Genomic DNA, 25,698 nt, shown 5'->3' on the forward strand with positions numbered 1-25,698 from the left:
ATTTTTGTCTTTTAAATAGTGATCCCTAGAAAGAGATTAGAAAAAGAAAGCATGACTTGTATCTGCTTAAAAAACATGTAGCTTGCTAAGTTCTATAATGTAAAAAAATGTACCAGATTTATGATGTCTTGTGCAGCTTAATTCTATCTTCTGCACAGCTTAATTCTCTCTTCTTGTGCATATATATCATGATAATTATGTGGTTTGAAGAGTCACTATTTCTTGCTGTGGGGCAACTTGTATATTCAATATGTAAGACGGACAATCTTTCTTGTCTGTATTCAATTTCTTTGCCTATAAAACACCTCATTTTRTTAGTCTGGTGTGTTATGTGCAGACGCAAAGCTTAGTAAAAGTTCTTTATGTCTTAGCCTCTTTTCATCACACAACAGATGCATCTGAATCACAGCAGTATGTTCAATTTATCGCCCTTGACTGATGGTAGGGCTCATGCAACCCAGCCCAGAGTCTGACAAGCAAAGTCTAAAGGGAGGTGAGGCCACCAATAGCTGACACAAAGCAAAAAACCCCAAAGTTCTAAGATGCTCTGCCTGGATGATACAAGACTGCCAAGATGGCTCTAGATTATGAGGAGAATATAATTTTATTTCTGTGTTTATTACTAGTAYGGAGTGATTGAGAGGAATTACTGGTCCTTACTGCRGAAGTAGGAGGTAAGTAAGATTAGRATTTTGACTAAACAGAAGATATAGGTACAGAATTTAATTCTATTATTAAAGAATTGAAGTTATTATTAAAGTTATTAAGTAATTAAAATTATTGACAAACAATAATTGTCAATAACCCCACTCAATTTCTGTGTTCTGATAACCAAATTACAACACGCAGACATCCACCAAAGTTTCTCATTCTGAGCACTAAGCTTTGTCTGGAGTGGGTTTAACTAAAGTAAGTATTTTTGTATGCTGAGCATATGCAACTAACTCTTTGTTGCATATGCAACTGCTCTTTGTTTTAAACAGCCCTTACTTTCTAGTAAAAGGGATATTAATGTGATGGCAAGGTTTGGCATAAAATCTCATTTTAAAATTCCTTTCCCTCTCGACTCTTGATTTCAGGTTGAGACAGACTGTTGCACTGAGGAAAGGTAGAAATGGTGGCTGAGAGCACGTCAATAAAGCACTCTCTTCCTTATGTATATATTAGTGCTGGACTATAGGCAAATTGCTTTGTGATAAAATTATGCTTCATTTGATCTCTTTTTCTCCTTTCTTGCCATGTGCTTTTATAAGCCCTAAGGATATTAAAATATATTTTGAACCTTCAGTTCATAATGCAAGAGAAAGATTAAACTTTTCTTCAAAGAGTGGTGGCTTGGAGCAAAAGAGTCTGTATATAAATAAAACTCCAAGAGAAATTTCTTTGATAGACAACTCTTGACAATACAGAAGATCTTTGTATGTACCATCTGAAGCAAGGAAGGAATTTCTCTCTCACTGATGAGTGCACTCAAAAGCATTGTAACTAAATAGGGAATTACTTTTTTGGATGAGTAGAGAGTTCTTTTGGGTTATAGTATTATGTGATGCTAGCTTTCAGCGTAAAAGCTCTATAATGGATTGCCCTGGATCKGTATATTTTTCCGAGAATGCTTATCAATAGTGAAAGATGACACAGTCCTGTTCCTGACAGAGTGCTAGCACATATTGATCTACTCCTCAGCTAAATTGGGCCATCTTCTTTACTTTTGAAGAGTACTTTGTATTCATTTKCTCCCTTCACAGCAGTGGCAGAAAATCCAGCAACTGAAACTCGGCTCAGGACTTGAGGACTGAGTCTATATGTAATGGCAAGAGCAACAGCTTCACCATGCCAAGCACTCACCTTGAAGTCCTTCCACATATTGTTAATGTTGCATATTTGCTTTGCTTATTTAATATTTTTGGGCAATATTTACAAAGAAAGAGGAGAAGTAGTACAGGTAATAGGAAGTATAATTGAAGATAAACAACTTTAGCATTAAACCATAACAAAATTTTTCCCAGAAGCTTTGATAAAGGAATCAAGTCTATACAAAAGTGAATTCAGAATGGAAAAATAAAGCRAAGGAAGAAACAGTAGAAATATCTTCTTTCTGATATCAGTTYTATCTACCCTCAAAAGAGCTTCTTTACTTTGTTTTCACAACCCCAAAATGAGGATGTTTAAACCTAATATAAAGCCAATCTATTTCCCTTTTTTTTTTTTTTTTTCCCCAATTGTCTTTCTAGCCGTTTACTGGGCTCCCTCTGCTTTCTCTAAGGTACTCTAAATATCCCACTCCAGGGTATTTACTGAGTTCTCAGTCAAACTCTYCACGCATTTGAAGTATTTGCCAGGAGCTAAGCAGAAATTAGCTTCTATTCTGAGTGGYTGAATTAATGGTAAGCATATGAATAACAGCTGTGTAATTGAACAACTTCTTTGCAAGTAGAAAATGTGGCACAATCAGAAATAACAAGAAGAATTTACTTTAAACAGTATAAATAATAAAATAAATATAAATAAATAGCGGGCATGGTCAGGGAAAGGTTGATATGAGTATTGTCTAAAACATTGTTGAAGAAATTATATCTTAGCAAAGCATCCATTGTGCATAGTAAAGAAGATGGTTGATATTAATTATATAGATGGCATAASTTATAATAACTCTTACCATGTTTAAGATGCAAAGAATTAATTCGTCTCTAGATTAAGTTATTTTGATTTGAGAATTCACAATTTCGGTTCTAAGTATGATATCTGATTAGTTTAAATACCTTTGAATCAGTGGAACCTACCAGGTCTTTTGTCAAGGGATTTTAATGAGTACCTAGTGAGATGACTAAGGTAAAACGATTCTATARCTAAGGAAGCTTCAGATGTCAAGTTAACATCACGGAGGCTATTCCAGTAAAATAGGAGGTATCATCAGCTGAGAGTTCAAAGGAAAGCATGATTTCAGAGGAGTAAGCAGCTTCATTAAACACTATTAATGATCCCTGTGGATAAATTTTGCATTTAAATTAATGCCTTGCTTTCAGAGACAGCAGTATTACTGAGCTTCAACCAATGATGCAAAGAGATTTACATGAGCTGAACATCTGTGATTTTCTGACTACTAACCTCCTAAATAAGATTTTTTGTTAGAATTACGTTAGTTGTAGCTTTAATATTTTTTTTCAACTCTCTCTCTCTCCGTCTCTCTCTCTCTCTCTCCCTCCCCCCCCCCACCTTCCTCCTCCACCTCCCTTTCTCTGTCCCTCTCTTTCTCTGTCCCTCTCTCCCCTCACTGCTAAAAGACAACTGTCTGAATTGAATTCATTCTTTATCCTTACAGGGTCTTCATTCTGGTGCCTATTGGATATTGTTCCTATAAAGAATGAAAAAGGAGATGTAGTACTCTTTCTGGCCTCTTTCAAAGATATAACAGACACAAAAGTGAAGATTGCTGCAGAAGACAAAAAGGAAGGTTTGTGCAATTTGCAACCCACATTGATAAGAAAATTGTTGGAGAGTCMTATGAACTCTCTTCAATATACACTGTTGAGCACAGGGAATCTCTACCTTTCCAAAGAGTAAATTCATATAGGAAAAATTTAACTATTCTGAAATTAAAGATGAAATGGCATGGAAGGTTTAGCTATTTCCTGAAAATCATATTTCTATTTTTTTTATTAGAATTGCTCCACAGTCTGCCAGTGAGGAATAAACTATCCAAGCATTTTATCCTCAAAATTAAACGGTGATTTATTTACTTTCTATGTTTTCTAAGGTAAATTATAGGAAAGTTAGACCTCTTTAAACATCCCTATGTGAAGCCAATTTCAACWTCTGTGAGAGGTGAATTCTCATGTGTTTTCTTGGAAGGTATACATATATAGATATACACATATATATACTTCAGAAAATATTTCTTCCAAATGAAAAATGCAGTTGTTCTCATGATCTGATTTTAATTTCAATATCTGAAATACTAATGCTTAGTCTGTCTTTAATAATATTCAGTAGTATAAGAAATCTGTTCTCACATTTATTTGCTTCTGAAAGGGAACTATGCAAGGATATGCTTATAAATTTTGGGAAAAGATTATTTGTGCCACTCTAATAATGCACAGCTGCCACAAATCAATTTCAATTGCATCGTGCAATCAAGTTTTGCTACTTTCCTCTACAACAAAGCAATGAGKTTGGAGGGGGAAATAGATGATGTGTGGTCAGTAGTCTATGGAAGGCAGTGAACTTACTCCAGATTTAGATCTTTTAAAAGTCCACTAAAACAAGAGAAGTAGTTTTACATTTAGAGGAAATGTCTATAGAGAAGATTTTTCTGTGGAGGGAAGTAATAACTTTCAGAATTCCTGTGAAGTTTCATTATTGTTCCATTTTCAATTCTGATATTGCTCTTTAGATTTATCTAAATTTTTCACTTCTGTTATAGTCATTTGATCCCTGTATATCACTGAAACAATGTAAATATAGCTGTAAGATTTTCTTCTCGTAGATTTCTGAGGTAGGGGGTCAGTTAGTAATGAAAAATTTTTAGCATTAAATGCACTGATTTATATAATATAGTGGCATAGGAAAGAAGATGAAACCTTTTATCCAAAAAAAAAAAAAAAAGAATTTGAATGCCACTTTTGTCGATTTTGCAGTTAGTAAACTGGTAACCTTTTCAATAAAAATATTTATATCTCAGTTGCAGAGACAATTATAATACAGTATTCTTTTAAAACATTTTAGTATTTGAAAACAGAAAAAACTATGCTTCCTCATGCAGTGAATTTTCTTAAACCAGAATTTATTTTAACAATGCCTGCCTCTTCTGTGCAGTTTGACAAATAGTTTCACATTTATTTTCATTTCAAGCCACAATATGTCCACAATAATGGACATATTTTTGTGCATTCCTCACTTTTTGCAGAGAACATATTCAAGAATTTCTGAGCTGAAAAATTAAAGACTTTGAGACTTTGAATTAGTACCAAGATTACCCTTGCATCTAACTTCTAGTAATCAAAGTAGAATCCTTTTTATATTTTTATTTGATTTCTACTTAAGATACATATATATGAAAAAACCCTACACCTTCCTTTTCCTTTAGGAAGATAGTTCATTAAAACATGATGCGTGAGGCCATGTAGAAGAGAGACTGTCTGAATGTCTATGTTCTARATGCTAATGGTTTACCTCCTGTGAGGGATGCAAATTTTCAAAATATACTAACAGAAATCTCATTTAGTATACCAGTGATTATTTGAAATAGGTATGTGACTGATTGCTTGTAAAATGCTATGTAAAATGCTTTTGCTATTGCTTATCAATTAAACATTTCTTTCATAGCCCTATGTTTATCTTAAAATGGAATTCAATCATCTCTAGTTATTGTATGAGTTCATGTTAAACTGTACATCTAAGCAGATTTTAGCTCATGTCTGCTGTTGCACATTTAAAGATTAATGCTCCTCCAAGATCCCACTCTTGCGCTGACAGACAAATGCACTTATACAAAGCTACATTTACATCAGCAAATGCTGATTCAGTTCTCTGCTCTACAGTGTAGGTTCTAGGCTTTAAGAACTGTTGCAGTCTTTGGGAATTGACATTTTGCTGTCTTGCACAATACACTCTTTAGAGCACAACCTCGATACTCTGTTGTTCCTTCCTGCTATACTCATGTAAAACCATGGTAATCCTCTTATTCCATGGAGGTAACTTGCTTATGGGGGTAACTTCCTGTGGTAACAGAAAGTAGAATTTAGTGTAGGACTTTGCTGAATACACTGATTTATAAAATATGGTGAGATAAGAAAGAATATCCAACCTTCTACACACACATATTTAGAAACAATTCAAATATTTTGTGTAAATATATGTGGCTGTATAAAAATAAATTTAATGGTAATATGCTGACCATGACAATATATTAACCCATGAATTCTATGAAATYGATTCAGTAAATGAAATTGCAAAATACTGAACCCAAGCAATAGTTCATTCTTTAATTGTATCTCCTACTATGTATATAGCGTGTGCTTCATTTGCAAAATGCACAAAATAATTTTGTTCTTAAAATATATTTTTGCGTGGTCAAATATTATTGAATTTGTCTTTTCAGGGGAACTRAAAGGCCAACTCTTGCTATAAGACAGTTGCCATTAGGTGCATCTCTATTACCTTTTTGGCATATCTCTTGTGTTAAGATTGTATTTACATATGGGAAAGGGAAACTTGTTCAGTGTTAAACTCTTCTGCCCATGCAAGGCTTTTGTATTAAAAGATTTTACTTCAAGTTTCTATTTTCTTTTCTGCCCAGAACGGACTTTAACAATTTGCATTATGTTCACATTCCAGCTACCTTTATTTCTAAACTTATTCAAAAGATTATCTAAGACAATTTTCATGTTCCTTTTTTTCCAAAGCCTGCCCTGGGCCCCTTGACAACATTGTTTGTTAGTGCACTGAACGCTCACCTCCAAAAATCTTTTTCAGACTTTATTCTTCTTCACTTCTTTCCTACCCATAACACCTATATTGGTTTTCTGTAAAACCTTGTTCCCCCACACTTTCTCAGTGACCAGTTCCTGAGTTTTATCTCTTGGTTTTGTGGTCTCTCTTTTCTTGTAGATTATCTTTTTATTTTCATAGTCCTCAGGAGTCTGATACTCTCTTTGCTTTTCTGCAGAACTTTCCTTATCTGCCATATCATCTGTTCATACAAGGCCTCTTGCTCCTTTGTGCCAATGTGCCTTGCAAAAGTCTTTTTTTTTTCCCCTTCCTCTTCACTATTTCACTTTACCCAGCCCAAATGTCAAACACCGTCTGTGACCTTTTCTTCTGAATGCCTCATTTTAAATACAAATTTAAAAGGTCTTTTTTTTTCTGCTTCTCTTCTGTRTAAGTTTCAGTCTGATCAGCCAATGGTGATATCATATCCTGAGATTTTTGTATAGGAAAAGAACATGTGCAGTTTTATGGGAGATCTATTTTACTATTCTAAACTAAGATGAGGTATATTTTGGTAAATTGGTTTAAGAGTTCCATTGCTGTTGAGGGAACAGGATTGCAATGATATAGGTAGGAAATTACGAAATTTTTCTGTGACCTCTTCAGATCTCTAATTTGTATGCAAATCCATACTAGCTTCATTAATATAGATGGAGAATGCTATAGCTGTAATCAGTGCCAGAATTCCCCTGCTAAATTTGACTCATTCCAAAGAGATTCTTGTAGCTTTCATTGATAATCTATTAGTCAATATTTCATTCAGAAAATGATTAGCATTTTGTCTGAAAAAAAAAAAACCCTAGGATCCTCCCAGTTTTGTATCACCTGTAAACTTGCCAAGAATGTACTCTTTTCCATCATTCAAGTCATTAATGGAGAGTTTAGATAGTATTACTCTCTGGATCAACCCCTGAGGTAGACTATTAGTGACTGGCTGGACTTTACACACTGCTGATCACAACCATTTGAGCCCAGCCATTCAGTCAGTTATGAGTCCACTCCAGTTCCTGCTTATCTAATTTATACTTTGTCAGTTTGTCAATGAGAATGTTATGGAAGACAGTATCAAAATCCTTACTAAAGTCAAGATAAAGAACATCACTGCCATTCCCTTCATCCACTGAGCTAGTCATTGAGTTGTTGAAGACTGTCAGATAGGTCAGGCACAATTTACCCTTTGTAAATCTCTGCTGACTATTCCCAATCACCTTCTTGTCCTTAATGTATTTGTTAATGACCTTCAAGAGGTTTTCTCTATCACCTTCAATTAGGGGTCAAGGTGATGTTATCAAGTCTGTATTTCCCTCAGATTCCCTTTCCATCCTTCTTGAAAACGAGTGACATTTGTTTTGTTCAAGTTCTCAGGAACCTCCCCTATCAACATGACCTTTCAAAGGTAATTGAGAGTGGTCTCACAATGACATTAGCTAGCTCCCTCAGTGCTCATGAGTGCATTCCTTCAGGTCCCAGGGTTTGGTGTGTTCGATCTTTTGAAATGTTCCCTAATCTACTGAGGTAAGTCTTCCTTGCTCCCTGAATTCCCACAAAGTCCATAAGGGCCTAAGATTCATCTTACCTGTCAATATCAAGGTGAAGAAAGAATGGAGTACTTTTGGTCTTTTTTAGCATCCTCTGTCACCAGGTTCCCTGTCATTCAGGAATGGGTTCACAATTTCTGTAATCTTTCTTTGGTTGTTGATTTGCCTATAGTAGTCCTTCTTGCCTTTCACATCCTTTTCCAGATTAAGCTCTAAGTGACCTTTACTTTTTCTGACACTGTTCCTTGGACAGTTTACTTGGACAGTATCTCTATGTTCCTCTYGGGTCACCTAACCCTACTTTGACCTTCCGCATGCTTCTTTTAAATGTTGGAGTCAGGAACATTCAGTGCAGCTCCTCTTGAAGAGCTTGTATCCATYCACTGAAGCACTTCAATCACCTGAATTGACCCCCCTAACTCTGATACAAATAAGTTTGTGGCCCTATAACTGTCTGCAGACCTCTGTCTCTTGCTATTTGTTCCCCACAGTGCATGCATGCAGTAGTGTGCAGGCACTTTGGAGGGATGGCTTATAAGGAGACAGTTTTCCCAAAAAACACCAGAGAAATTCCATCATTTCAGTATTTGTGTGCTACATTTGACATGGACTCCTTTCTGCTCTGTTGTGTTGAATATAAGGCTTCTCTTGCCTACATCACCTTGCATCATTTACTTGACAATCTGGTCTACTGTCTTCTTAGTTGTTGTTCATCTTCTCCTTCCTCTATTGTTCCTATTTTAAAGCTCTCCTCATTAAGTTGGCCGGTTTGATGTCAAAGATATATATTTTTATCAGAAATAAATATGAATTAAAGCTCTATCCTTCCTTACCATGAGTGAAACTAAGCAGCAGTATTATGGGTTGACTGACTAACAGTAATTTTCTGACATTCTATTAGGCCTGTATGAATTTCTAAGAAAACAGATTTAATTTGGTTGCACAGCATTTGTTTTGATGGATTTTTTTTTGTGTATGTGTGTGTGTGCCAAAAGAGAAATGCCATATGCCAACCATTTTGCAATACATTTTTTATGTGAAAATTTCTGTTAGGTGGCAGGGGAGAGCTCTGTTTTTCTTAAAAGAAAAAAAAAAAAAAAAAACTCTGAAATATCCAGATTAATGGATATTTTGATTAATGATTGTCTCATCCCTTCCCAACTGCTCAAGCAACATCAGTGAATATTCAAAAAAATTGAAAACCCTAGTTTTTAAAGCTCTTTATGACTGTCAGGCTGCATGATATTGGGAAAAGTACTTGCAGTAATCTAGATGTCTAATATCTAAAGCACAGTTATTTTAGGATGCCTGGAAACCTTGCAGTTCAGTCAATGCAAGGGATGGGTAGAAATACAATCTGACCACAACTTTTCCTTTGCTGAAAGGAGCAGTATACTGTGCTAAACTTCATTCTCCAATGACTTRATTACATCTTCTCTATGCTGACTTTGATCCTCAATGACCATCAAATTAGGAAGGAAAGAGATTGCATTTCCTTTGTCCTCGGTGAAGAGAAACTGCTTTCCTCCTGTCTAATGCATGACAGTGCAAATACCTATGGGAAAAATATATATGTCTTTATACTCCCTATTTCTGCACATGTGAGCACATACATGCTTTCCCTCTCCACCTTCTCTGTGCAAGCTGTATTTGAGCCTTGAACCTTTTGGGAAACAACAGTTTTTATAACCATTGTGTTAGCTTTTTACCAAGTGCTAAATGCAAGTGGCAGTCCTATTCCAGGAGTTCTTAGAGGGGTGCAGCATGTATTCCGGAAATAAGCAGCAAAGGTCCTTTGTGGCACAATGAAGGAGAAAATAAAAAAGTAAACTCAGAGTTAGACACTGATCAAGTGTGAAGGAGGCAGCCTGTRTTCTGGGATATTATGGAAGGATGAGCGAATACTAATATTAGCAACCAAATAACTCATCATTTCCTTGATGATCTCACATAGTCACATCCAAATTTTCTTTAGGAAGCAAGTTATAAAGTGGTGTTTTGTTTTTGTTGTTGATTGATTTGTTTTATTTTTCACTTTTGTTGCTTTTCAGTTGGCTTGCATGACTGATGACAAGATTAATAGAAAACACCTATGGACTTTCCTTACTAAGCTAATTAGATGAACTATACAAGACAGTCTGGAAGAAATTGTGTGGGAATGTTTCGTTTATGCATTGCCAGTTGCAAATGCCCTTCAGAGCTGCTGTAATGCAGTGGTGCTTTTTGTATTGACTTGGCTTTGAAGGGCTTGGGGTGTGGGGGGGAGCTGAGAAGAGATAGCTTTACTATATAAAAGAAAACTACATAAATGCTTTATTTTTGTGGGAAAATTTTGAAAAGGAAGAAATGTCTRTAGAGACTCTCATGTGCCTAGGTAAAATGTTGAATCTTATATTTTTAGCAATTAAGATACTACTAGGACTAAAATGCATTTTGAACACATCTTTTGATGTTCAGAAACCTTTCCACAAATAAGGCAGCTTAAAGTATTTCCAAAATTCAGTTGTAATTATGGCTACAGTGAATGTAGTTTATGCAGTTGTTCTTCAGAACAACTCCAAGGTCCTATAAAGGTCCCATAAAGTCTCTGCAGATGAGATCTACTATAAGTCAATTTTGTTTAGCTGAGGCAAAAAAAAAAAAATCACAACTGGGAGCTTACCATATTATCCTGTATAATTAAGGTTGTAAAACAATTTTATTTTTTTGACCTTAGACTTTCACATTCTGAAACTCTTAGTTCTCAGAAGATAGTCAAAGAGGGTTTGGGGACATTCCAATGACTTTATAAAACATAAGAACAGTTGTAGTAGTTTTTTTGACCTTTTAACTGTCTTATCTTTTGTGTTTTTAACTACTACCACCCTCCCTATTTTAAGGCTGGACAAGTTGCAATGAGCACAAAATGTTTTTGAAAGTACCTGCTCATGCCTATTTGCAATTCACAAGTAATTAAGAGAAATCTTTATCAGATGAAATATATGTTTATATTAGATAGAAATGATACAGGAATTAATATTCCTGTTTTCACTTATTACGTGAGCAAGATTGTAATCCATAATCATCTTACTTGTACAACTTTAATTAATTTGTTCAAATGTCACTGAATGTGAATACAATGGTAAACATTTACACATGTTGAAATCAATGAAAAGTTTCTCAGTGACTTACAAGCTCACTCACCAACCTGGCTGTAAGGCCAGACTTGAGAAAGCATAGAAATAGGATCTTTGAAAATATTGAAGATCAAGGGCTCGAGGGTAGAGGGGAGAGCGAGAGAAGGGGGAGAAGAGGAAGGTGAGGGAAGGAGGTTGTTCTTTGTGTGTGTGTGTGTACATACATAATATGTGTATTTATATGTGTGTGTGTGTGTATGTTTACACACAGGTTGAAGGGATTAAGGATTTCTTTTCTCACATGCACATTGCTGTGTATAGGCATTTCTGGTCCATGTAACACTAGTAGTAACATATACTATTGTGCTTTGCTTTACCTATAATAACTTCCTATTAGCTGTATAAGATTAATTTTCTCTGAAGGCATAATTTTAGAATAGAATAACCAAAATTATACACCTTGATTTAATAATGTTAAAAAAAAAAAAAAAAAGAAAAAAAAAAAAAAGAAATCAGTCCCTGTAAAAATAATAGTCTATGTTTCATCTTTTCAGCAGGCATGTCCGTTAAGTACATGTAAATGTTCGGCTTCTGCTGGCAGAAGGAATGCTTCCTGCAACAAACAGAGCTCCCACAGTGCAATCTCAATGGTGGTGCTTTTGTCCTGTCATTTAAACCAAAACAGGCTTCTATCAATTTTCTCCTTATTGATATCTACCAGGGTGCTGTCCCCTGGAGAATAAGATCTGAAAGTTAGACAAAGGTCATAAAAACCCTGGAAAAACTCATAGAAGTCTTCCAAACAATCTCTTTGGGAAGTATTCTGTCTTCATTCAGAATACTTCTGTATCACTTTACTTCACTGTGTCTTTTGAAATAGATTTTTTTTCTGTGTTTGAGGACTGGCTAAGATGTGTTATTTTGAGTTAATGATAGTGGCTATGATCAAGTAACACTGTTTATTCTTTAGCCATAATTGCATTTATTTTGTGGCATGTGGGCTATTCATAAGTGTTTATGCAGAGACCATACTTTCTGGTACAGTTTTCTGTATTTCACAATGCAAATGGTGAAGTTTTGCACAGGTCAACAGAAGGTCAACAGTTCTGTTAAAATACGAGGGAAATCTTCATTGCCCCTTTTACAGGAAGTCATTTATAAATAAGCTGTAAAGTTAATAAACAATTGAGAAATTCTCTAATACATGATTTATTGAACCTAGCATTACAGAAGAACTGTCATAATGCAGTACCATGAGCCTCTCCAATTCTTTCTTACCCTGCAGCTTCTTTGCAAAAAAGTTTATTTGTGCTCTTCTGCTTCTTTTTGCTCAACTGCTCACTTCAGCTCATGCATTTAGGAGCATGTTCTTTCTATGAGACATTTTCCAAGCTGTGAGCTGCATCCCTTTCTGTTTCAGCTCATGACTGGCTTTTACTTTTTATAAAATTAAATAAATAATAATGGCCTTAACTGCTCTGTTAACTTATCCAGTCCTATGAGTAAAATGTTAACCGAATACAAATTCACAATGCCTTGGAAATGGCAAACAAAATTTTCCACACTCTAAAGCCCTTGTTCRTTAATGGACTTCATGTATTATTCATTCACGGTTTTAAATAGGCTTCTCCACAGGATAGCAGGTGCTACTGCAGCTTTAAAGTCATTGTATTACCTCTGCTGTTCTTTCTCTAGGCATCAGTTGTGTAGGCAGCTCCCCTTTACAGGAAAAATATCAGTGCTTTTACCTTTGTTATTCATCTTCTGCCTGGGCCTAGACTGATCAGGCTAACATAATCAAGGAAAGACATCCTCCACCAGGGATACAGCAGTGATGAAGCCAGTGCATGGGACCCACTGCCTCTAATTCTGTAGCCTAGATAGTCAGGAATTAAAAAAATCTTAAGCCTGTAACAAGACTGAGGCTCAAGCACGTAACTCTGAAACAGYAGTGTAGTTGCACAAGTGCTATCTGAAGCATGGGCATGTAGGAGCTACCTCAGGCTCAGAACATTTGTACACTAAAAAACCTTGGAAAGATGAAAAGGGTGCGTAAAAAGCTCCCCTCCCSCTGTCAAATGAAAGTGAACAGGCATTATAAACAGGCCTGTTAAATGAAAGTTAACAGGCATTAWATGATGGACTGTGTGAAGCTGGACCTGCTTTATTTAGTTTGTTGCTTCCCTGACGAGCTCTTCCTTGCAAATAGCTACAAATAGTTTACAAATAGCTAAATCTATACTGTCTTTCCTAGTTGTAACCATGTTGACATGGCATAACTTGAGGTGGTCATATTTATGCTATTTGAATAGGCCAATCAGTGTGCGTGAATCATGGTAAGCATGAAAAAGTACTATCTAGTGGAAAAGTACTATCTATCAAACAAACAGAACAGCAGTGGCAATCAAATAGTTGGAGCTGGAATATAAGCTGGAACTTGGAGCTAATGTGATTAGGTTGTGTAGAGGTAAAAGAGCAATTATGGGACCAGTTATGGTGTAACCCATAGAGCTACACCATATGTATGTCTATTGTCTCAATGGATTTTGTACTCCAAGAAATGAAAAAAAAAAAAAAAAAAAGAAAAAATACTGCTTAGAATTCCTGATCTGCAACTTTTGAGCCCCTGTGAGAGCTTAGTCACATTGTTTTAGGTAGAGCTGCTTTATGTCAATAAAGTCACCCAAATGCTTATGTGTTTCTCTAATTTTATGGGAACTATGTTAATGCAGAAAAGTATTATTTGTTTTACCCCAATCACAGGAAAGTGTTACATATTTTAATTAAATGCAAGTGTATTAAAAATAAACACTGTTTGTATTTAGTCACATTTGAATTTCACCTGCTCCTGCATAGCTCTACAGATGCTTTGCAGTATATGAACTTATAATCTAAGTAATCCCTTGTTTATTCCTTTTGATACACTACTGAACACTTTATTTAATTACATATGCCACAGAAAACTAGGTCTCGTGTACACATAWTTTTGGTCTAGTGTAAGTTCTCTCTTTTTTTTTTTCTTTTTCTTATTGCAGGTTTTAGGTATTTATTTTATTTGCTGAAATCTGGGAGATAATTCAGAAACCTATGTCTAGCCTGCTACTATCCATTTAAATCCTCCTGATATGATTGCTTAGGTTAAAAACAAATAAATCTCTTGGATTTTCATGTATAATATGAATGAAATGCTAGATATTAATCTTCCCTTTCATGCTCATATACACTTGCATAAGAAACATCTTGTGGTAATGATTCATGAGACTGGGAGACGATGCCGTATCAAAGTATGTTGGGCATTTAAATGTTCCATGCCAGGAGAGGAAAATCAAGGTATTGGTTTTAATAACACATATTCTAACGTGATAACGATTCTTTTGGAGGAACACAAACTATTGCTGTGAAAAATGAAAAATTCTACCAAGGCTGAGATGCTCTGTCAATAATGTGCACCTTTTCTGTTTGAAAAGCTGCATTTTGTGCTCAGCTCATGTCAGAGTACAAAACTCATGTCAGAGCTACTGAATGCAGGCAGCTCTAGTGCCCTGCCTGAGAACGTTATGGTGGCTGTGTGTGTGGTGATGAATTTACTTCTCAAGTAAGCTCTTACATGTGCCCATAGACARCCATAGGAACTGGAGCAGGGTGGTGCAGAGTTGCACATAGTAGGGACCTGGGGAAAGATTCCTCTGGCTACATGCCGTGTCTCTTCCACTGAGACCCACTTTGCCTCAGGGGTAACTTGTGTCATTTTTTATTTGTTACCACCTAAAGGGCATTACTGGAAGAATGGAGTACTTTTTAACTCCTAGCTGATGAATAAAAAATGTATTGTTTTTCATCAGCTAAATAAGAATATTCAAAACCATGACTTTTTTTTTTTTTAACCATATCTGGCACTACACTTCAAATGCCTTGAAATATTTTGGAGGAGAGCAGACATGGGTTTGGTTTTAATTTGCTGAGTAAAGTTGAGTTTAAAGTTCTTTTGTATTGCTAAAGCAGGACACACATAATAGAGCTCATCAGAAGCTGTCCTTTTTTGTTATTTATTTATACCTATTTATTTATACCTACCTAATAATTCAGATATGAATTATTTCAAAATAATTCAGGATAAACAGAAAAGCTGAATCAAGTACGTATAGTCAGAGAAAACCCCAAATGAATGACCAAATAAGAAATTCTTAGTGAAAATTCAATGTCAATAAATACAAAGATGTTGTGGAGAGGAAAAAAGAAACCTTTTTAACTGAATATGTTGACATTGACTGGCTCTAATGCGTTTATTGTTGTTCCAGATAGAGATGCCAGAGTTGCAGACAGCTTTCAGCTCATTGCTCAGTGGGTGAGAGAGAAGCAAATCAGTTAGGAGATGTTAAGAACAAAACATACTGGGATGGATTACCCTGTGCTTTATAGGACCTGGGGAGGTGATAAACATGAGATGTTGTGAGGATGAAACCTTTGGCTGAAGAGCCTTGGAAACTTTGCCTACYAGGAGCTGGGAGGATGCATTTAACGTCCCTGGCCCTGCCTTGGAGCAGCTGTGGAGCACATTTTATTGACTGCCTGGGGAGGGAGCACCATGGATTGAGTTATATTATCCAACATGGTACCTCAAGAAAAAGAGAGGTCTGTAAGGAGTTTTAAAGAGGATTTTAAACGAAAATGGCAAAGGTAGGCTACTATAACTACCAACCATGGAGACCCAATAAAGTTAAAGGCTAAAATCTGCTTTGGTCTACAGAAGCAAATAAGCAGTTTACCCAATTTCAGAATGTAAAAAGGCTTTTTATATTAAGCTTGTGTTTTAGATGCTGTACTGAATCAGAGTTTTAAAGATGAAAGCTTAAAAAAAGATAAAAAAAGGAGTTGGGGAAGTCATTCATCTGAGGTTTTTCTCAATCATCAGCCCTAGTGTGCATCATCTCTCCTTGTAGCTGGCACTTAGGTGTGCTGGAGCTTTCTAACCCACCTGCAAGTACTCAAGGTGGAGATGAGGAAGCTGCAGCACTAAGTGTGGAGATTTCCTCTCTGCCTTCCCCATCTCATCTCTTTGGTTTTGCAGAACAGTTTGGATTATTTTGGAGGTTAAGAGGAGGGAGTTTTTCATCTCTTTATAACTAATGTGGCAAAGCACTTACCTGGAGCGATCTCTGTTGCATAAGTAACATGAAGTGTTCTTGAATGCGAAGTTTGGAGAGCTTGGTTTCTTACAATTTCCTTGTGAAGAGTTGCGTGTAATAAAGGCAAATTTTTTTTTTTTCGGTAACAAATCTCTTGTGCTTTTCTCGTACGGGTTTCAAAATGTACCTATTTTGCTTGTTGCCAAMTTCTGGTTGTGCTAATTGTATTTTTTCTTCCCTCCTCATTTGTATGCATTGAATTAAACCTGTTTGACACACAGCTTTTTCTTTTATTCTCACAATTCCTTTTTTTTCTTGATACTGACACATTACAAAATGCCTACTTTCATATACTCTGGCATCAATTCACTGTAATTCCATCAGAGTCCCTGGACTTGCATAGAATTTGCTGCTGTATAAGCGAGAATGAAATTTGATCCCATGATTGACAATTTCAGACAGCTGAATTGAGGGGAAAAACACAGAACTTTCCAAAATACAGTGTTTGGTGTATACACTTAATGGATCTCAGGTCACCAAGGAATATGTCAAGTGAGTGCTATGTGGTAGGAAAATCAGAAATCTAAAAACGTGAAAATAATAAATGGCTATTACTAATAATCAAGGTTGTACATTAACATATTCTGACATAACAAAAGCCTAGTGCAAATGCTAGAGATAGTATTTGAATAATATGTTGTAATTAATTATTTCTGAGTTGATTGAAGTGTTTGATTATTAAAAGTGGCTCTTATTTTTCTTTCAGAAGGGTTTTGTTTTGCTTAAACTTATAAAGGATTAAACAAAAGCTAGAAAAGCTGTGTGTAGTTTGTATATCTAGTCTTATTTCTCCTAAATGTTAAGATGTCGATAGCTCAACTCTCAAAGGTTAAACTGGCATCTCCTGATGTTTAAGGGACTTTCACTTCTGTTCTACAGAAAAATGGAAAGGAAGAGGAAGGGCAGGGTCACATTTTGATTCAGCACGAAGACGGAGTAGAGCTGTCCTTTACCACATCTCTGGACACCTACAAAGAAGAGAGAAGAACAAATTAAAAATTAATAATGTAGGTTTAAATCATACAAGTTCTTTCTTTTCTTTTTTTTTTTTAAATTTTCCTTTTATATATATGTTACATTACTTCTGAGAACAAAGAATGGTCTAACTAGATTTGTTAATCCTTATTTTCTTCTTTTTTTTAAGTGTCATTTCCTTTAAAGATTGTTTTGTAGAAGGTCACTAGACACCTGAGAAAAGTCGTAATGAAAATTTTAATGTAAAAAAGAGAAACAAAGCATACTGAAATGCACTTTGGTATTTGCAACAGTTCATATATCAACAGTGCCATTTAACCATACTTTACACACACATTTTATATCAGGAAAAACATGTTATACGTTTCTTAAAGTATAATTTTATCTATCAGTTTATCTTACTATCCCAACTATTTAATTTTCATAATTATTATTTGCCCCCGAGAAATCCGTGGAAAACTCAAGGCATGACTGTAGCTGAAAATCTCTATATTGTGTAAACTGAAACAATTCAGTTCAAGTCCTGAAAGTTACAATTTAGGAACCTTTCCATATGAGTGGTCCCAGCTTTGCAAAGCATAAGTAAATGCTTTCATTTTCTTACTGAAGTAATACTGTTTCTTTCTTCCAGATAGTGTTTTTTTGTCATTTCTAGTGAACAGATTTTACTAGGGTGATGAAAGTACTCTGCTGATGGTCTCYACTACACCTACACTAAAGGTTTTTCTAATGCAGCTGATGCTGATGTTTTATGAGGTTGGCTAGCATTAGCATCTGGCAGTTTTCTGATTATTGTAGAGGTGTATATTAACAAGACATGATGAGAAGAGAATTAAGACATGGCAACAGTGAAAAAGGATCACATCTGGCTTTTGATTCCGTGTAAGACTTTCTAGAGATAGAAAGCTATAACAGAAACTAGGATAAAGYGCTGACTCGGACAGAAGATAGAGCCTGAGTTTTATGCCTTGGGTTAACCCAGTTAGACAGATATTGACCACTTCATGCTTTCACTATACAGTGCAAGAACATGTTAAAATRTGGCTTTTTTCAGTCAATTAACTTATTTCAATAAGTTAAATTGAAATAATATTTTTTCTATTTAAAAGCAATATAATTTGTTCTGATTTTTTTTCAGTGTGCTTTGCTTTTTTCTATATTGAATCATTTGAAAATATCAAATATATTTGTCTCATTTGTTCTTTTTCTCTCTCTTTCAGAATGTTTTTGTAGATAAACCAGCATTTCCAGAATACAAAGTTTCAGATGCAAAAAAATCCAAATTCATACTGTTGCATTTTAGCACTTTTAAAGCTGGCTGGGACTGGCTTATTTTACTGGCAACGTTTTATGTTGCTGTGACTGTACCTTACAACGTTTGCTTTATTGGCCATGATGAGCTGTCTACAACTCGAAGCACAACTGTCAGTGACATTGCAGTGGAAATTCTTTTTATCATTGGTAAGATATATTTGGGGGTTGTTTGGGGAGGTGATTTTTGACAATTAATATTTTTGAACAATATTCCACATTTCATTTTAAGAAATGCAAAATGAAAGAATTTCACTTGATCTACCTGAGAGTCTCTTTGTGTGTATAAAACACAGTAGGTTCAAGATAAAGATAATTTTGTGTTCATTCATTTATGTTATGTATGTGTTTATTGGACTCTGAACACAACAGAGGATCTGATATACATGTTATATCATTCACTTGTATCAAGACAGTGCACTGCTCAGTGCTGCTTTTTTATATTTTTTGATGGGAATGCAAAACTCTTAKTGTATCAGTTGTCAATAGCAGTCCTATCTCTATAATTAATAGAGTAAATTTTGCTTGGTAACTCTGGTTAGAGTTTTAGCTTCATCACTTATGAAAACTAAACTATGATAGTGACTAAATTTGCTCAGATAAAAGTGTTTATCRGTAAAGACTTGTTTGCACAATTAATATTAGTTCTAATTAATCACAAACTATATTGAAGTATACCAATATTTTTCTCCCACAGTTCCAATACTGGCTTTACTTATTCCAAAACACTTCTTTGATTTTATTGATTATATTTTCTTCAGTGTTTAGCTTTTACTCTTGTATAGCTGTTTAGTTCAGTGCTTTTCTTCCTGTACTTGATTCTACTTTTCAGATATATATTTTTACATTTTTTAAACATTGTTGAGCACCTCAGTTGAAAGAATAAAGTAASATTACCTAAAGAATGATACATTGTTGGTAAGTTCTTGCATTTGATATTACACAAAAATATTTACACAGGATAATGAAATCCTGAACAGAAGTAAAAGATTAGCATGATTTATAGAAGATATGCATATACTTTCAGACAATAAATATTAATACTTTGTTTGCTTGATCAAATTAGAGTATCCTGGGTATTTTATCTCCTAAGATGGCCAGGAACAACTGTATGAAGAAGGGCGATAAGAATGAGAGGCCTTTAGTTTATATTTCCTATTTCTATTTGTGCATTACCCTAACACTTTCRAGCAGAAACTTGAAATAGATACTAATAGATACTAACTATAACTGTAAATTTATAGRCATACTAACACCAGTTAGTTCAAATAATTTTCCCCAAAGTATTCCATTGCCTACAAGTGGGAGGAAAAAAGATCCCCAGTAGTCTAATGATTTTATCAATGGCTTGCTATTTCACAACAGAAAAAATAACCATGGTTATTATGAAGCAGAAGCAATAGTTTTCAGATACTGAACAAACTGTCTGAAGTCATGCAAAATCATTGAATCTCAGATCTTTAATAGGTATAGATTTAAAATGATGATGCAAAACTGGGAGAAACTCATATCATCAGTAGGGACTTATCTGAAATAGTTCAAATGTACATATTATTTTAATGAAAATAATATAATAATAAATGCTATACATTTAATCAGGATGGTTCACTTTAAATCAGAAGATTTTTTTCTTATTTTTCTAAGTGTCTCTTTTATTACTGTAATGATATGTAATKATATAATAAACTTCATGTCTTTCCAAGTGTAGAGAAAGACATGTAAAACAATGACAGTGTCTAGAGAGCCTCACACCTAATAAGAGAATTTGTGTAACTGTGAAAGAAAATGGTAGTATGATGAATCATATTTTAAGAACTGTGCCTTCAGACTAGAATTCTGTCTAGTCTTCATGCTAGACAGAGTAAAAAGGTGTACCTTTAGGAAGTACTGATTCTTAACAATTCTGATTGCTGCTAGGTAAGGAATACTTAGAACAAAGCAAGCAGATTACTCAGGATGAAGGCTTTTTCAAAAACACATATAAGATGATRGGAACTTCATCTGTACAGACTGAAATGTGAAGTATATACCATATGTAATTCCTTACTATTCCRGGGAGAGCTCTGAAGGCAGCCTATAGCTGGGTCAAGATATTCTGCATCTGTGCTTCTGCCAAATATAGTCTGTATTTCACTCATCAGCTGTCCTAAATGAATCTAGTTAGTCAGAATTTTTTCTTTCGTCCTTCCTATTTCACCATGAGACTTGTAGCATTAAAGTGACAGGCTTCTTAGAACTTAAGAGCAAATCACAAATGGATCATAATCTTTTTTGTCTAAGCTGTAATGTCACCGTAAAAAAAAAAAAAAAAGAAAAAATCTTCTTACCTTGGCAAATAATATGTTTCACTTCTAATCAGTCCATACATTGTGAAATGCTGTAGTTATAGTCTTATAAGCAATTTTCACTCTACCACATTTGCTTTCATTACATTTTAYAAAAAGTTAAGATTATCTTGTCACACAGAATATAAATAACTTGAGTTATTACTGTAATTAGACAATGTTTGTGTTTAGTTTTTTTATCATATAACGCAAAGTAGAACAACAGTAGAGTTTTAATATATTTTAACTTATGTTTAAGTTGACCATCTAAACATTCCAAGGAAATGCCTAATAATTAACAAAACTCATGCTTTTTTTTTTTTTTTTTTTTTTTGATTTATGGATAATGCCTTTGATTAATGGATAAAGTAAGATAACTTTAGCTAACTATATGAATTGACTTTTAAGAGATGATACTTAGTTTTAGTTTTCCATCATGGAATCAGCCAAACATTAAGAAAAATTGAAAAGTGAATAAATGAATGCTGAAAACTAAATGCAGGAAAGTGCCTGATGAATGCTTTATTTGTTCTATCTCTTCTCTGTTGTCTTAAGYATTTGTGTAAAATGAGATGTACTCATAAAATGCTTTACAACTACATTTGCTTCTAAAAGGCTAGCGGGGTTCTAGTCAGTGTATATAAATACCTCAAACAAGGGAGTGAGGAGGATGGGGCAGATCTCTTTTCAGTGGTAGTCACTGACAGGACTAGAGGAAACAGCAACAAATTGAAGCACCAAAAATTCGACAGGAACTTAAGGAAAAATTTCATGGCAGTGAGGGTCACAGAACAGGAACAGGAGCACTGGAACAGGTTGCCCRGAGAGGTGGTGGAATCTCCTTCTCTGGAGATCTTTAAAACCTGCTTGGACACAATCCCGTGCCATCTGCTCTAGGTGGCCATGCAAGTGAAGGGGAATTGGACTAGATAATCTCTAAAGGTCCCTTCCAATCTTAAGGATTTTTATGTTTCTGTGATTCTACATTGAATATAGGGAAAAGTTAAATCATATGATTGATGTTTCTTCATTCTTTGAAATTGCTAATTTTTGACATATTTCAGCAAGTTCTGTTATGAAAGTTACCCATATAGAAACTGTGGCAGTTTTGCAACCCCACATACAAACTTATTTTAAAAATCAAGATAATACATTTTCAGAAATATATTTAGTTCTTTGTGTGTATTTCAAGACTGTAAAGTCCATTATCTTCCTTTGAAGACCAGTTAGTGTAATATATTCTATTTACTTCATATGTTCACTCACTGAGGTTTCTTTTTTTAAGGTGGAGAACTGTTGGAGGAAAAAAAAAGTAGAAAAGGGAAATTTTCCAGTGCTTAAAAAGTTATTGAGTTACTGTAATGATCACATATGATTCTTTTGTGGAATATCAGACACTGTAGAACTGAGATTACATAATCTCTCCTGCCCACTCTCACGAGTGACTCATTCAAGAGTGACTTGAAAAGGTGATGCCAAAAGAGTACAACAGAGTACAGAGTACCACAATAAACATTTCAATATCTGATAGTAAATAAACCCATTCCTTAGAAGACATTTGCCTGGTAAAACAAATTMATATATTCAGTAGTGATTTTAACAGAGCAAAGCCTATGAATTTTACTCATTTGATATTAGCAGAAGATTTTTTTCTCTAAGTGCCCTCAGATTACATTGGTGTAATCTCCTTGTGCTGTAGATTTGAAGAATTTGTAGCTTTAAACTATACTTTTATTATTCATGTGAACAATTGTTGTCCAACTAATGCCACTGATCTTCTAAAAATAGCTTTCATGCATAGAAGTGTCATATATTTCTGGAAAAAATTTTGTGGAAAAAAATTTTTTGGAAAAAATATTCCTGACCTTTGTGACTGCCCGTACAAGCCAGACAGTGTTGTTTCCACATTATTTTGCAATGCTAATGACTAGGAGAAAATGTGACTGAGGATCACATCCACAAAGAAATAGAAGGGGAAAATGTACTTTCAGATGGAGTTTATAATTTTGAAAATACTGTTGCATAAGAAGAAACTCAAATCCTTTTACTAAATCTTTTTCTTTTCTTGATTGTAGTCCTAAATGCTTCATGTCTTTGCTTGCTTGTTTTTCCYCCCCATAACGTTAAATCTTTAGGATGTGAAAGGGAGCACATTTTTCTGTTTGAAAAAATATCATCCAGCTTGTGCGCTGTTGGCTTTATTATTACTTTTTAGATGATATGTCTTATACTTTGTGTCTTGGGAAACTTTGTTCCTTCCTTAATTTCTACAAGTATAAAAATTAGACTGGCGTTTTTTTTCTTCCTGTTATGTGTGTCAGTGCSCTGAAGTTAAGATTTCCATTATAGCTGGTATTATATGGTCTTTCAAATTATAAAGACTCTGATCAGAAGAATTTTGACCATCCTGTCAACAGATCTCAACATAATATGGGATTTTATATTTCATCCCRGGTTAATCCCAATAAGTTGTAGCTGTCTAAAGTATTTTTTTCTGAATGGTCCTTGGTCATGTTTGAATACATCGGAGGAAGGACAACTCTCCCYTGTCTTTGGCTTATGAATGACTTATTTCTTAGTTTGTATTTGTCATCTGTCTGCAGAACTGAGCTCTTGTTAAGGATTTAGTAGTAATTAGCAAGAATCTCTGTTGATCCTTACTTCAGATGCACTGGATTGTAATTTAGCAGCTAATTCCARAATTAGATAAGAAGTATTCATTGAACATCTCTGCTTTTTCTGCAACATTATTAACGTTTTCTCTAGTAATGGATCTCTAATAGAATAATAAAACTAAAGTTCCTTAACAGATTTTTTATAGTTCTCAGTATATCTAAAACTGTAATTTATCTTAACCTTACCTGCCAATGCTTTCTTTCCCAAACGTGTCTAGACTTTCAAGTCAAGTTTTCTATACTTTGTATTGATTTGTTATCAGTCTATGCTGCCAATTTGTTTTAACTTTGTTAAAAAGAAAAAAAAAATCTGTCCTTCCTTCAGCAGAAGCAACTGGTTGTTGATCTTGTTATTTTTGGAAATGTAGTTCAACTGAGCAAGTAAAATAAGCTCCTTTCAAAATAATATTTATCCTGGTGTTTTTTTCTTCTAAGTTTTATTTGACATTGTAGCTGCCCAGACTTCTAAGAGTCAGGTGTAAAATATTAGCATAATCATTATTTTCCTTTCCTATATTAATCAACTCCCTTAACTTATCATGCCAGCATCTAGAATAAAATCATCAAGCTAATTGTTTTAATAGTCATTTTAAGGTGGAACTTGCTGAGTTGAGAAATGGCACATCTGTTTGAATAAACTCTACCAAGCAGATTTACTAATATTTAGGATTATTGCCTCAATAGAATAGAAAAAAAAGAAAAATTTTTGATGGGGACAGATAAGTTGTTTGTCAAGCAATACACAGCTAATATTTCCTGGAATCTCTCCTAAAAGCTCTCTGGTTAGATTCTGATACCATTATTCATATAATAAGGCTGTCTCAAATAACCAGATCAAAGAGCCTGGACTCTGTGGAAAGTATAGCTAGCTAATGACAGTCAATGTGAAATTACATAAAGCAAGATGAAAAAAATAAAAGAGCCACCTGTAACATCTAAGAGGAGGAGAAGGCATAGGAAACTGTCTGCTTTGAAAATTGATGGGGTTAGCACAGCTAAGTCAACTAGATCTCAAGCACAGGATTGAATTACGGTATTCTAATAAGTAACCAGGCATCCATGAGTCTCCTGGTTACTCCTTAGTTGTATATTATTTTTTCTAAAAGTGCAGAATTTTTGAATTTCGTTTAGTTCAACATAAAAGAGAGGTAAGTCAAGTTAAATTACTTAGTATTTTCTGAAAACTAAAAGTGTGCTGTGAACAGTTAYTAAATCATCTGACTAATCCTAAATTGTTATCTATTGTAGCTTGTTCATATGATCGTATTCCTAATCCCTGAATGATTTATTTAAAAAAATAAAAAAAAAAACACCTTAAACAGAAAAAAATATGTTGCTTCAGGGAAAATAATTATATTTATAGATAAGGAGGTTCAGCTGGTCTCTGGTTAAAGTTTGACCTTGTTTATCCAACTGCTTTTGCATTTCCAGCTCAGTTCCACCTACAATCTCACTTGCAGAATGAGCTTCTTCTTATCAATCCTAAACAAGGAGAACCAGAGGCCCTGCTACCACTACGTGAATAAGATACATACAGAGAAGATTGACAGCACTTGACAAATCTAATAATATTATTTGTATACATTTGTCGTATTTGCTTTAAAGTTTTAGCTCTAAACACAATACTGTGCTTTAAATAAAATGTGTTAACTTCTTCCTTTCCTTACTTAAGTATTATGAGTTTTACTCATCGGTTTATTCCATCCTTTTTCTAAGTAATCTAATGGACTTCATACACCTATTTATAATCATAATATTTTTTCAGAGTTCCACAGCATGAAAATCTGTGCCCTCAGCGATGCCAAAAGTCAAAGTGCTGAGATCAGATGTTGTTGTACCACACCAGAGAACTAGGGTGAGGATACAGGGAGAAAGCATGCATGTAAAAGGGGACTGACTATGAGGGGACAGGAAGGTAGAAGTTTCAACTTCAGCTAGAAGGCCTGAGTACTATGACAGGCATCTTGGTAAAGGTGACCTTCAAAGAGTCTTCAAAGTCTTTTTGATGGGAAATGGCTATTGATTTGCAGCTGAGTTTTTCTTAATATAATGTGATTCTGGATAACCTAGGGGTGGAAATTAGAGCC

The 25,698-nt window shown here is 34.7% G+C and overlaps 1 protein-coding gene across 1 annotated transcript in view; it reads left to right on the forward strand.

Moving 5' to 3' along the window:
• The window catches only part of KCNH8 (potassium voltage-gated channel subfamily H member 8), a 161,328-nt gene that overhangs the window by 65,496 nt on the left and 70,134 nt on the right, over positions 1-25,698 (forward strand). The window contains exons 3-5 of the mRNA XM_026050813.1: positions 3,320-3,451; positions 17,206-17,333; positions 18,522-18,762. Coding sequence (XP_025906598.1) covers positions 3,320-3,451; positions 17,206-17,333; positions 18,522-18,762 — 501 coding nt within the window. The remainder of the gene's footprint in view (positions 1-3,319; positions 3,452-17,205; positions 17,334-18,521; positions 18,763-25,698) is intronic.

The sequence above is a fragment of the Nothoprocta perdicaria genome, unplaced genomic scaffold (genome assembly GCF_003342845.1).
Source record: "Nothoprocta perdicaria isolate Ctin4 unplaced genomic scaffold, notPer1 scaffold_70, whole genome shotgun sequence".
Classification (NCBI taxonomy): Eukaryota; Metazoa; Chordata; class Aves; order Tinamiformes; family Tinamidae; genus Nothoprocta; species Nothoprocta perdicaria.